Source organism: Aspergillus wentii, assembly GCF_001890725.1.
Source record: "Aspergillus wentii DTO 134E9 unplaced genomic scaffold ASPWEscaffold_6, whole genome shotgun sequence".
NCBI lineage: Eukaryota > Fungi > Ascomycota > Eurotiomycetes > Eurotiales > Aspergillaceae > Aspergillus > Aspergillus wentii.
The window spans coordinates 1943602-1956222 of record NW_024467837.1 but is presented as its reverse complement, the minus strand read 5'-3'; the positions used below and the strand labels follow the sequence as shown (position 1 = coordinate 1956222).

The 12621-nt window shown below is 46.6% G+C and overlaps 7 protein-coding genes across 7 annotated transcripts; 4 read left to right on the top strand and 3 right to left on the bottom strand.

The window, feature by feature from the left end:
• Window positions 1-4: 4 nt before the first annotated feature.
• Window positions 5-1898, bottom strand: ASPWEDRAFT_114720 (purple acid phosphatase family protein; the record flags this gene model as incomplete). Its single annotated transcript, XM_040828519.1, has 3 exons — window positions 5-761; window positions 807-1502; window positions 1558-1898. 3 exons carry the CDS (start codon window positions 1896-1898, stop codon window positions 5-7), a joined length of 1794 nt encoding a protein of 597 aa, XP_040687033.1.
• A 1684-nt stretch (window positions 1899-3582) lies between these two features.
• Window positions 3583-4234, top strand: ASPWEDRAFT_30439 (uncharacterized protein; the record flags this gene model as incomplete). The annotated part of the gene is made up of 3 exons (XM_040833409.1): window positions 3583-3642; window positions 3884-4124; window positions 4218-4234. 3 exons carry the CDS (start codon window positions 3583-3585, stop codon window positions 4232-4234), a joined length of 318 nt encoding a protein of 105 aa, XP_040687032.1.
• Window positions 4235-4883: 649 nt separating this feature from the next.
• Window positions 4884-5332, top strand: ASPWEDRAFT_53330 (cupin domain-containing protein; the record flags this gene model as incomplete). The annotated part of the gene is made up of 2 exons (XM_040837874.1): window positions 4884-4909; window positions 4966-5332. The coding sequence occupies 2 exons, from the start codon at window positions 4884-4886 to the stop codon at window positions 5330-5332; spliced, it is 393 nt and encodes a 130-aa protein (XP_040687031.1).
• Window positions 5333-5905: 573 nt separating this feature from the next.
• On the bottom strand, window positions 5906-7120 carry ASPWEDRAFT_53329 (uncharacterized protein; the record flags this gene model as incomplete). The annotated part of the gene is made up of 6 exons (XM_040837873.1): window positions 5906-5953; window positions 6002-6525; window positions 6572-6632; window positions 6677-6745; window positions 6793-6892; window positions 6942-7120. 6 exons carry the CDS (start codon window positions 7118-7120, stop codon window positions 5906-5908), a joined length of 981 nt encoding a protein of 326 aa, XP_040687030.1.
• A 124-nt stretch (window positions 7121-7244) lies between these two features.
• On the bottom strand, window positions 7245-8939 carry ASPWEDRAFT_114829 (uncharacterized protein; the record flags this gene model as incomplete). Its single annotated transcript, XM_040828527.1, has 5 exons — window positions 7245-7480; window positions 7525-8338; window positions 8392-8543; window positions 8597-8765; window positions 8817-8939. 5 exons carry the CDS (start codon window positions 8937-8939, stop codon window positions 7245-7247), a joined length of 1494 nt encoding a protein of 497 aa, XP_040687029.1.
• Window positions 8940-9734: 795 nt separating this feature from the next.
• ASPWEDRAFT_30436 (uncharacterized protein) lies at window positions 9735-10304 on the top strand (the record flags this gene model as incomplete). The annotated part of the gene is made up of 1 exon (XM_040833408.1): window positions 9735-10304. The coding sequence occupies one exon, from the start codon at window positions 9735-9737 to the stop codon at window positions 10302-10304; it is 570 nt and encodes a 189-aa protein (XP_040687028.1).
• A 953-nt stretch (window positions 10305-11257) lies between these two features.
• ASPWEDRAFT_744531 (uncharacterized protein) lies at window positions 11258-12584 on the top strand (the record flags this gene model as incomplete). Its single annotated transcript, XM_040839473.1, has 2 exons — window positions 11258-12086; window positions 12145-12584. The coding sequence occupies 2 exons, from the start codon at window positions 11258-11260 to the stop codon at window positions 12582-12584; spliced, it is 1269 nt and encodes a 422-aa protein (XP_040687027.1).
• Window positions 12585-12621: the final 37 nt, after the last annotated feature.

Below are 12621 nucleotides of genomic sequence, written 5' to 3'. Positions count from 1 at the left end.
TGATCTAATTCTTTAACAACAACAAATGATCGCCGACAGATCCATCATCGCCGCGGATAAACTCCCACTTGAGGGCCGTCTCGTTGAGAAAGCTCATCTTGCTGAAGCCGTAGTGTGTTTTGTCCAGAACAGCCGTGATGTTGGTCAATCCCTCGCCGGCGCTGAACTCAGTGTGGCTCTCGATGTTGCCTGCCATGCCGTTGACAATGTGTGTGATGGACTTGCCGGGATGGGTGCGGTAGGTGTTCTTATTCACGATGGAGGCTGTGTCGATGGTGTTGTTCCCCATAGGCAACATCCGCTCGTACCAGTGGATATGCCCGGAAAGATACGCATCAACGCCGTACTTCAAAAACAATGCCTCAAACGCATCCCGGACATTCTTCATATATGATGAATACGCAGAAGAATACATCGGCCGATGGCTCATGACAACCACCCACGGCGTCTTGGAGCGGTCTACGCTCGCCAGATCCTTCTGCAGCCAGTTGTACTGCTCGTACGACTTTTTCTCCTTGTAGCTGCCGGTGATAGCGCCAAAGGGTCCGCTGTCTGTGATGAAGGTTTCGGATTCGGTGGGGAGGGCCTCGTCGCCTGTTACATCTTCTGCGAAGGTCTTCTCCGGGCTGTTGGGGTAGTCGGTCTCGCCGTCTATGGAGATGAAGTGCGCGAGGCCGTAGTCGAAGGAGTACCAGAAGTTGGATACGCCGCCGGTTTCCGCGCCGGGCATGCGGAAGCGATGTTGGTAGGCCGTGTAGTTTCTACATCGTCAGCATAAGTCACACATAGAATGGTATTGAGCATACCTCTGCGATGGCGGACAGCTGTAGTACGTCAAGTTCTCCTTGGCAGCCGTCGAATTCGACTTGTCATCGTTCAGGTACGCAGTCAGCACATTCCCCGGCCCATCAGACTCGGCACACGCCGCCTCGTGATTGCCAGGAAGAACCATGTACGGGATCTTCCTCGTTACATTCCCCATCCACTGCTGCCACAGATCCCAATTCGACTCGTAAATGTCACTGATATCTCCACCGCGGGGGGATCCCTGATTCGGGCTCTCCCCCTTCGGCAAGGGTGCCTTGTACTCGTCCGGCACCACACCACCGGGCAGCTTCGAAGATGTCCCATTATAGCAGACAGGCCAGTCGTCCGCGCAGGGGAGAACGCCAGAGGCCCAGTTATCCGCGTAGCTGATGTCGCCGCCATGCCAGGCGAACGCAGTAGCGTCTTTTTCGACGGCGTCCACGAGGTGCTTGTAGGTGCCTCCTGCGTTGGTGTAGCCCATGTCATTGAGGACTGCAATGCTGAATGGCGTGTGATCGCCTGCTTTGCGTGCTGTTTTGAAACTCAACACCTCTGACTCGGTGGTTCCGTTCGCGGATGGAATCTGGTAATAGTATGTTGTTGCTGGTTCGAGGTTGGGCAGCTGCACTTCATGGAAGAATTGGCTGCACTGCGTCACTGCGCGGACCTCGGAGCACGATGGTGTGCGATCATACCTATCACCATCAGCATCTGCATATATTGAATCTATAAGGCAGTGGATAGACATACGTATGCGAATACCCTCTCGTGACATTCCCCAACTCCCCCTTCTTCTTCCCCCACTTAACACTCGGTGCCTGTCCGAGCCCAAACGGCGTCTGGTAGTGAATATTCACACCATCCGGCAAATACGACAGCGAAACCACATTAACGTTGTTGCTGGGATGTGCCGATTTTGGCTTCACGGCGGGCGGCTCAACAAGACGCGGGAATCCCTTTCCATTGCCATTCACGGAGGGATCGACCCAGTCACCGACAGGGACCGCAGGGCCTGTATAAGGAAAGCGATCGTCAACCACAGGACGGGCTTGAACGGCCGCGGCCAGGACGAGGGGGATGAGTGTTTTCATTTTGTCTGTGTGGAAGGATTCCTACAGGCCTGGAGAGGGGGTTTATATTCATCTAGGGATGGCTACCGGGGGAAATCATATTTCAGGGGATACAATAACATATCGACTACACGTGGACGCGACATTGGCCAGCATTCTTGGTTCTTCGCTGAGAATGCAGACGATCAGGTCGGGTATATTGTACCTATTATTTAGTCTTCCATGTGGCGGGATGCGGGGCTGTGATTGGTCTGCCGTCGGTTGTACCTGATCTAACCCATGGATGTAATCGGACAAACATGATTTGTTTTAGGTGGATCTTATTTACAGCAAATTTATTAATAAAGCTTGTGTGATGCGTAAATGCAAATTGATTGGCCGTTGATACTGCCTAGGTCTTTAGTAACGAAATAACGAATCAAGCATTAGCATAAGCCTTCTTGGCAGATGTGTATCTCCGGCAGAACACCATGCAGAACAAGGTCCCTCCTATTCTAGAAGAATAAAAAGTATTCATAAACACCAAAAATATAAAAATAAAATATACAACAGCAGGGATTCGCTGGTGGTCACCCCTGGCGTGTGGCTTATGCACAGTCAACACCTCGGTGGGTGTCCTCTCAGGGGAGTGCGAGCAAGGTAGTATAGAGGGGGTGAGACCTAGAGCATCACTTACCAGGGACTGGGGCTCATAGGTGATATCAGGAACTGGGAAGTCTGTGCTCCACTGGAAGCTAAAAACTTAGCGAAACACTGGGAGTCTTAGTATACAAGTAGTGCATAGCCATGGTTCATGGTTATTAATATTATTATGGTCGCCGGCTAGATTATAATAATATTTATTGGCGGTGCTGTGTTTGGAGTGATACTACTGGATGGAGTGCAGTGGGCTGTCTGTATTAGATGCTTGGTCTTTGCCTTCTTTGGGCTGTCATTATGAAGCTTCTTCCAGATGAAAAAGTCCGAGTTAGTTTGGATTTTATTGTGATGGCTTGTGTGATCTATCTCATAATGAAGCTCTTCCTCATCCTCCAAGCCCTGACATGCGTGGCACTCGCATTCTCAGGACATGACATTTTTAAACAACTATGCCCGAAATGCGAGAGTGAAGGGACAGAAACTTTATCCAACAGTGTTAACCTCTATTCAGATTAGAGCACACTGATAATGGCTAACCTAATAGTGCCTTTTTTTTTTTTTTTTGATCTTCATTTCCTACCAAATCTAGAAACACCGGTATAACTACAATTCATTTGGTGAGGGTCTGCTTGATTTTAATATTAGCAAGACAATCCCCGCACAAGTCATTCCAGACAACACAGCAAACTCAGCCAATGCTCTAAATCTCTTTAACTAAACCCATTTCTCAATTGCATAACTATTTCGATCTCCAACACCAGCTGTGGCCCCCTCCGCCTCAATCACGGTGTACTGAAACATTCCGCTGGTCTCTCCAATCGGTCTACTTGGAGGAATACAAGTATTAGTATGCTGATGTGTTATGGGCCACAGGAAACACCGGACTGTCTCTCATTTCTGAAGGTGACAAATCATCAGATCCGTTGAAAGAGCCCTGAAGCTCATGCAAGTCTGCAGTCAGCCCAGTCGAGCTTGATGACAACCTTTCCAAAATGCTTTTGAGCATCCTATAGAAGACGGATTGGGGTGTTCAAGCTTCGGCACCGTGAGGTGTATGGAATCGACAATGTGGGTTATCTATTTGGACTACCGGGGAGGATTGTTCTTGGGAGTGCCTTTGTTCTTTGTAAGTACTTCTCGAGATGAAGACGATGTTGCGCTGACTAGGTATAGGGTGGGACTTTCCCGCTGGCTCGGGCGTGCTGGGCATCTCGATCGGCTTGAATGCACAGTTTCCTCGCATGGCGCCTGCACTGCCGTCTTTGTGGCTGTTGCTGCCATTGTTGCCTTTTGTCTCGGAAGTATCCAGACAATTGGTCGAATATCATGGATTGATTGAGTTAGATTGACTTGCATCCTTACTGCAGGTGGGTTTCAGAGTGTCAAAACAAAATCAGGCTGTCCAGAGCCAAGTTTTAATTGTCGCTGTCGCTGTCGGCATTCAAGACCATCTGCCAGGTACGCCAGAGGACTCAGTCTGGGTTCGTGACTATGAACTGTTCGGCAATCCCTCCTTCGCCAGTGCCATGTCAGCGATATGCACTATTATCTTCGCCTATTCAGGCATAACGGCATTCTTTTCTATCGTCGCAGAAATGCGCGATCCTCGTCAGTATACCCGGGCTCTAATGATCGGCCAGTCGATCGCGTCTGCATTCTATTTTTCGATGGGCATTGTTATCTATTACTAATAATTTATAGATAAGAACTCTAGCTAGTTATTTTGAAAGTAGTCTGTGGTCATGGGCTAGAACCATGCTATCTATAAGTATGTAACGTATAAAAGAACTTACTAAAGAAGAAAGTTGCGTGGGTAGAAATAGGTCGCGATTGACTTGGTTTATGTAACTAAGACATGGCGTGATATTTAGGTTGGGGAGAAAGGTAGAGATATTAATCTTGGACACTTCACATATTACATTTCTTGCGATTCTGAGAGTTATAAAACTTAATGTCTCTTTAGATGAAAAGAGTATGTAATTTATATGGACCTTGAAGGTCATAGAATACAATTGATGTTACGGTAATTTACACACTTATACTTGGTGTTGTAATCAATATAAACAGATCTGAATTATGTATTTCATATTGATTAGTTATGCCTGTCTATTTCCGGGAATCTTCTAATTATGTCATTAATACCTTATGATGAGGTATGCTCAGAAATGGTCATGATGCGCAGACCAAATCCGAATACCTATCAATGGGCATTGTGGAAATTGTATCAGTAAGGTTTACGTCATTGTATTATTTTTGATATATTTCAAAATATGCAGTTTACTGATATATCTAGCTGCCGACTGCCTCGAATTCGCGGTAAAACATCATTCCCATTGATTTTACTTGAACCACACACATTTGACCATTATGGAGGAACCAATCTATAACCCAAGGTAAAAAAGGGCAAAAACCCAAACACTAATAAGATAATATACTAACTAGAATTCAGCCGCCCAATGCCAAACATCAATATAATCTATCAATACAAACTATCCAACTGCCCGGGCAAAACCATTGTTGGGCTCTTAGTCAAATTCCCACCAAATAGCTCAACCCCTCCCCACCGACATGGTGGAGCCGCTGCGTCGGCATATGTGGTGGACGGGACACTTCTAAATAAAATGAATGATAATCCGATGCAAGTTATGAAAATGGGTGCAACATGGCATGAGGCACCAGGGTGTCACCATCAAATCAGTGATAATGCTAGCGAGACTGAGCCGGCTACGTTGATGGTTTCGCTGGTTCTGGATACGGAGGCTTTGGATAGGGATGGGATGGATGCTATTATTCAGATTGATCCAGAATATCGATGATGGTGGGTTAAATAGGACAATGTATATTCTAGTCTTGGAAAGTTATATATTTCTTTAGTATTAATTATGGTATGTCTATTGTTTTAGCTAAGCCCTATTTTAGGTTTATACTCACCCATGACATCAAGCCTATCGAGAAGTTCCTTAAAGAAGTGCTGTAAATTATAGCTGCTATAAAAACCTATATCTCTTTAGATTTATAGACTATTATAACTAAATCATCCCTATATAGTCTTTCTACTAATGTTTAAAACCTACATACTAGGTTATATAGATTCAAGTATTCTTATTTATCTAGTAATATAGCTAAATACCCCAGGCCTACTATAATAGAAAAAGATTGGTTATCTAAAAGACATCGCTTTATACTTTCAATAATGAAAATATGGCATATATTTAAAATATCTTCTTTACCACCAGCCGGAAGGGCCTAAGATGTCTTATACTCCCGTTTAACCATGCTGACGACAACCATGTAAACGTAGAGTTGTAAGAATGAAGAAGTGGAAGTGTAGTACCCAAGAGGTAAACTAAAACATACAAAGAATATGTTAAAAGCCAAACGATTCATAGTTAGAAGAATGCCAGAGCGTTTGGTGGACTTGCAACAGCCCCAGGGACCTAGACATATTAGAACAAACAACTGAAGATAAGTGCACTTCCACTTACATTCAACGGCTCACTCGATAGAAAGAAGGTATACCTCCCCAGCTCCGCACACACCGCACTCAACTCCTCCAAATCAAGCAACTCCCCAATCGGCATTCCCCATCCCGCCAACAGCCATTCATGCAGATGCCACTGGGGAACTGTACACGGCCACACCTCAAATGACCGCGAATCCCCCGCTACCGCCGCGAATCGTCCATCCCAAAGAAACGAGAGAAATGCCTCTGATGGCTCGACGCCGATGTTTTCTGGTTTTTGGTGTTGGTACCGCTCGCTGAGGACCTCTCGTTGTTCGTCTGTGAGTGTTTCGTATTGATGCACGTAGCCACTTCGGATGAAGAGAATGTCGCCGGGTCGAAAGTCAGCCTGGGATAGGCCTTGGAATTGAGCGGCTTCCATGAGGGATGGGAATGTGATGGTGTATGGTGTGAAGGTGTCGATGGGGAGGTGCCTTTGCTCTGTGGCCCATTTGTACCAGTCGATTAGGATACCTCGACCGGCTATTCCTTGCTTGGCTATGTCTGCTATTGATGAGTATATATAAATGGTTGTTGTGATTATGGTACTCACGATGAATGCCATTGACGGTGGAAGTCTGGAAATCCTCTGCTACGTGGCCCATAAAGTACATCTATAACTGTTAGAGCATTCCAGGATGATAAAAAGGGGATATACCTTTTCTTGCTGGTACCCATAGTGTCTAAACCCATCCCACTGCGAACTGATCTGAGAGTTGAACGACAACTTCCTTCTTAGCTTCATTTATTCAATCAACGCAATGCAATAAATACCTCGTCATCATGGGCAACCTTGAGTGGCTCTTTATTGACGAGTTTGACCTCCAGCCCTTTCCTGCCTGTTTTTGGATTTGAAAGTCCAGTCATCGACCAGCTTTAACCATTATTACCGCCACATATAAATTGAATAGACAGACACATACTTGAGAGAAATTCGTCGACCAGTTCTGATCTCCTCTTTGGCTGCGCGAGCGACCACGTCTGGAGTGAGGTGATTTAGTGTCCCGATCTGGTCGTTGGGTCCCCACACACCCCATGCGTTGCCACGCGGGCCATTCTTGTCTACTGGGAGGTCGGAGAAGGGAGGAATTGTAGGTGCCATCTTGCTTAATGTTACTTTACACATGCTGTCTGGGGTCTGTCTGCCTTTATTAATACAGGTATCCGCGGAAAATACCCGATATGATTGTTTCAGTAAAAAAGCTATCCGGGAATCTTCCGACAATCTACAAAGTGTATTTGTACAGCGGACTCTTGTCGCCTTGTTTTTCCAGCTCTTCCTGGGTATATTGTTCTCGTGCTGCTTCTGCCACCTCATCCCGTTGCTTGTTACATCGCAATAACAGCACCTCATTCACCATACATGCCAACATTCCCAGCACGACTATCGCAATACATGTCGCATATCCCGTAGTGTACACCGGTGCTTCCCTGTCAAGGAACACGTTTGTTCCGATTAAACCTACACGATCAGTAGAGTAATATAGATAGCTGAGCATGACTTACTTCCAAAATTCCCCGCCGCAAGCACCCACGCAATTCCAATCGATCGTTTCCATGACGGAGCGAGGTTATTCCCCGTCCACGCAGAAACACCAGGGAGAAGGGGATAAATTCCGATCTGCGAAAGCACAATCGCAAAGTACATAACATGCGCGTGGCTTTCGATACTCGACGAAAAGCCAAACAGTATCGACAGTCCCGTGAGCAGCACTGCCATGGGTCCTATCACGAACGGAAACCGCCACGCAAACTGGTCTGAAAAGCGGCCTACCACCCAGGCTGAAATACCCCCAGCTACATACGGCGGGATGCTCATCAGTTGTGCGTGGCTGGAGGAGTATCCCAGCCCGGTGAGGATTTGGGGCATCGTGAACTTGAATGCAGAGGTTGGTGCTGCGTTGGCCCATGCCATGAGAATGGCTAGGTTAACTTTCCAGTCCACCAGTGCAGACCACAGAAGACGCCAGGAGAATTTATCGCTTTCTTCCGATGCTGTGCGGACGCCAGACAACCTCAATCGACAGTCTACAAATCGTTTTTCATCATCGCTCAGCCATCTGCAATTTTTAGGATCTTCGACGATCAGAAATGGCATTGCGAGCCCGGCGGCAACGGTGATTGCCCCCTCAATCAGGAAGATCCAGCGCCATCCAGCAATGCCTCGTGCACCGTCTAGTTTGGCAATCGCAAATGCTAAAAGACCGCTGAAGGCGCCTGAAAACGCAGAGGCAGTGTAGAATAGGGCAAGGCGTTCTTGGAGCTCGGTGCGAACGTACCACGAGCTGACGATGAAGACGGCTCCGGGGAAGAATCCTGCCTGCAACACCATTAGAGAGGCTTAAGAAGGGAGATATCATAGGATATACATACCTCGACTAGGCCGAGAAACACCCGACAAGCAACAAGACCTCTAAAATCCCGGACAATCCCCATCAATGTCATGATAGTCCCCCAACCGACCACCAGCAGCGAAAGCCAAATGCAAGGCCGGACCTTTTTTAGGATAATATTAGAGGGGACCTCTATTTGGATATTAGTTCAGGCCAAGAACAGCTCCTGACGACTGATGACTGACCAAAGATAATATAAGGAGCAAAGAAAATAGTCGCCGCGATATTATACTGATTCCCGACCAGTCCCAGGTCTTTCTCCATTCCTTCAATCTTTGCATTTCCGATATTGGCCCGATCAATATGTGACATGAGATAGAGAATCGCTAGAATGGAAATCAATCTGTAGTCAATCTATACATGTTAGCAGGACTCGGAACACGGATGAATATGAGTGGGTAATACCTTGCGAACGACACGTTTCCCTTTCTTGCCTTCAAAAGATCTCATCAGCTGTGATTCTTCCTCGGAGAGTGGACTATCATGAGTAGCCCGCTCATGGTGGGCGATGAATTCCTTGTCATCCATTTTGTTGTATTGTATATTCGATCGACACGACAACTTTTCTTCCCGTTCAATTTATATGCCCTCATTGTCACTACATCCACCCATTTCCCCAGACTTTTCCCCGCGTGGAGAACCCTGATTCAATACCATTTTACTGTCAGTTACATACACTCCATTGGCTGGAGAAAGTCCGTCGGTGGTTCCCCATCGGACATCCGTCGGAATATTTCCGGATGGGGTAGAGCGGTTTCTCCTATTTAAGCAATCAAGTTCTATGCAGAGGTAGCGGCAGATTGGTATCGGGTTTTAGTTAATAGTGACGGGACGATGTTGGTGCCTACAGTAGAACCCCTTGTACGGTTCAGGCTACAGATAATTAAGGATGAACTGATAGTGACGATGGTGCTGCCTAAAAGAGCGAATTCCTACGATAAATTAGATACTTCGGCCCTCTTGAGAAAAATGAAACTTGCATATATTCACATAAGCCACCAGGGATACGAACAGTCACCATGCAGGTGAAAAGAGATTCAACTAGTTTCCTGGACCTCCCTCCGGAAACCCGCCTCGTCATCTATAAAATGATCTGCATATCAAACCAAACTGCGGATCAAAGCGCGCATCAGTAGATGTGTCTCATGCCGACCAGTGCCACTACTGCTATGCAATAAAACAGTACACAAAGAGGCTGCTTCCGTCCTCTACAGCGGTAACAACTTCAAGTTTGATCTTTTAAATGCAGAAAACCATGAATGGCTAACGATATACGCTTGGCTTCTTGATATCGGACCTTACAACAGAGGTCTTCTCACCAACATGACCATTCATCATAGTCAAACCAAGGCCGTCTTTCGCGAGGGCTGCCTGCCAGAAAGACTCAGCCTGTATGACTGTGGTGTAATCGGGTATCTGACCTTACCAAAGTCTACCGAGTCAGAATGGGTTGAGATCATTCCTCCAGAGATTAAACATATTTTCCAGATCCTTGGCCCGCGTTCGAACAAGTTGACTATAACTTGCCAGTCATACTCTCGGGACGATGAGCCATATTATGCCGCCAAATTCCCCATTCTGGCAGAGGGGTACACAGCGCCATGTTTGGAGTCATCCGAGGATGAAGATTATCAGTTTGAATCGGATATTGTCAAGAGTGTGCCAAACGCGATGGAGAAATATCGCGCTCAATATGGGCGAGACACGATTAATGTGTACTGGAAGGTTTCCGACCGTGAATTGAAACTTCCTGAGCAAAGGTACGAATTGAATAGAAGTGGGTGGAAGATAGTGAAGCAAGAGCCTGATTTGAACCGTCAAGACTCGCATCCATATGGACCGGGTGTTCATCTGACATTGATGAGAGAGCCAGTTATTGTGACAGATGCTTGATGGGCTTCAGTTCCATTGGAGGGTTCTATCGATGGCCGAGAGACGATTTGCCATTTGCTATATAGACAGGAAGATTTGCTATAAAACGGAATTAAATACAAAGTTCTATTTCTAAAATAGGACGTATCTATCAGCCCGCCTATCAATTTCCCTATACTGCAGAATATAGATCATTCCCTCCGCTGGTAGACTCTTAATGGGAGTAGCAGCCGTTCTTGCGACGCCAAATACCAGACATGAATATCTATTCCTCAATGTGTGCGGTCCCGTCCATGTATTAAGAGCATTGAAATTCCTTGGTATATCCATGTTCGACCAGGACAGTGGAGTCCATGGAAGATCTCGTCTGATGACAAAACTGATTTGTGGGAGTACACTAGGCCATAGTGCGGTGACATTGCCTCGAGAAATATAAGGCCATAGACATCCTCTTCTCGCGTCCTTGTGGCCAGCACGGAAGTTGAAGTGCTACCTCGCGGGGGCAAAGAAATCTCCCCTCCCACACCTTTTACTGCCTCATGTTATGGCTGCAGCGGAGGAATCACCACAGGAATGGTGGCAACTGTCGTCTGCCGACGATTGGTTGTAGATGTAGTCGTAGGAAATAGTTTCGATATTTAAATGATTATCCCAGAAGTTAATATAAGCAAGATGACCACGTAACCACGATCTACCTCGGACACCTGCTATATTCACCCTACTGGATTAGGCGGGATATGGGGTAATAGAGAGTACTATTTGTAACATCAGTAAGAGCTCGTCCGTGGTTCATATCATCCAGGCCGAGATGATATGACGAAGGCTGCCTATAATTACCATATCTTTCGGCTACAGTTGAACGTTCGACCCGAATATTAACATGAATTGACGAGTATAGGCCGCTAGGAATGTCCGAATATTTCTTCTACTCCAGCGGATGAACTTGTATAACTTCTATACAGCACATCAACATCATGTCAACTGATCAAATACACTCCGTCCCATCTCTGCAACAGCTCTGTTTATCTTCCTGTCTCAGTACTCTCCAGAACCATTTCAACGACCCAGAGTCAACGACCTTTGTCTGCGGTGGCTCTATCCCCATCGACCCGACTCTACACCCAAAGCACCCCGAAAAAGCCCGCGAATCACCTCCCGTTCGAATCTACTGGCATAACAACCAAGGCCAGGACAGTATATCACATAGCGTCACCTTTCCAAGCACCGGCAATACAGCCGCTTTCCAGCAGTTGCTAAACGACTGTGCAGCGAACGAGGATCAGCTTGATGCTACTCAATTTGCTTCGACATTCCATCCATCTGAATATGAAATCACTGATAGCATAGCACAACTAATGCTTCCCCCAGCTGATTATGCTGAAGGACTGCGCACTCGGGGGGTTGTTGTGAAGCCGTATAGTTTGAGTATCATGTCCGGCCATTGCGATGGTAGCATCCCCCCGAAACCGTTTCATAGGCACTTTGGCTATCTGTTTGTCTGTCTTCCATCCTCTTTCGAGGGAGGAAATGCAATCATTAGCTCTGACGGGAAGTCTGTGAAGTTTGAATGGAGTGAGCAAAGTGCGTCGGCCGTCCAATGGATTGCCTTCTATATTAATGGCTGCCGCCTTGACCTTCAGGCAGTCACAAAAGGTCAAAGAGTCATTTTGATCTATGAGCTCTACGAGACCGAGCCCAGTGCCATGATGATCTTGGAGGATGATCCTATCATTGACCCAGCGAGTCTCCCTTTGTATCAATACATCAGTAATCTGTGGACACAGCCGGCATTCTTCACACAAGGTAACCCTTATTCCTTTCTATATAAACCTCTTTCGAGGTACTTATTCTTCGCGTCTAGGATACTGGCTCGGGTTCTACTCAAACCACCCTTATGCCCACACCAATTTTAACGAATATGATCTATTCCCCCGGCTTCTCCACGGCTCCGACCTCGCCCTTTTTGCCGTCCTCCAAGCCCTCGGCATCAATCCTACCATTCTACCGGTGATTAACAGCTGCACAACTCCGCTTGATCCAGTCTCTTTGATTGCAGACGGGATACATAATTTTATCTATGTTCCCAATATTCGCCCCGGGGCATCCTGGTATGATATTGTGCGAGAGTTTTGGCCTTGCGGCCAGTCCGAGCAGGTGTGCTGGATGAACGAGCCCACGTTCAGGTCTTTGGCACTCACTGCGGGTGTAAACGGTGATGAATACTTTGAAGATTCTGTTTACAGTTCTTTGGCTATCTTTGCTTATATTCCACCTTGGAATGAGAGACATGTTTGGGGCTAGATTTGGAATGGAATGAGCTATCAATGGGATTCATTTT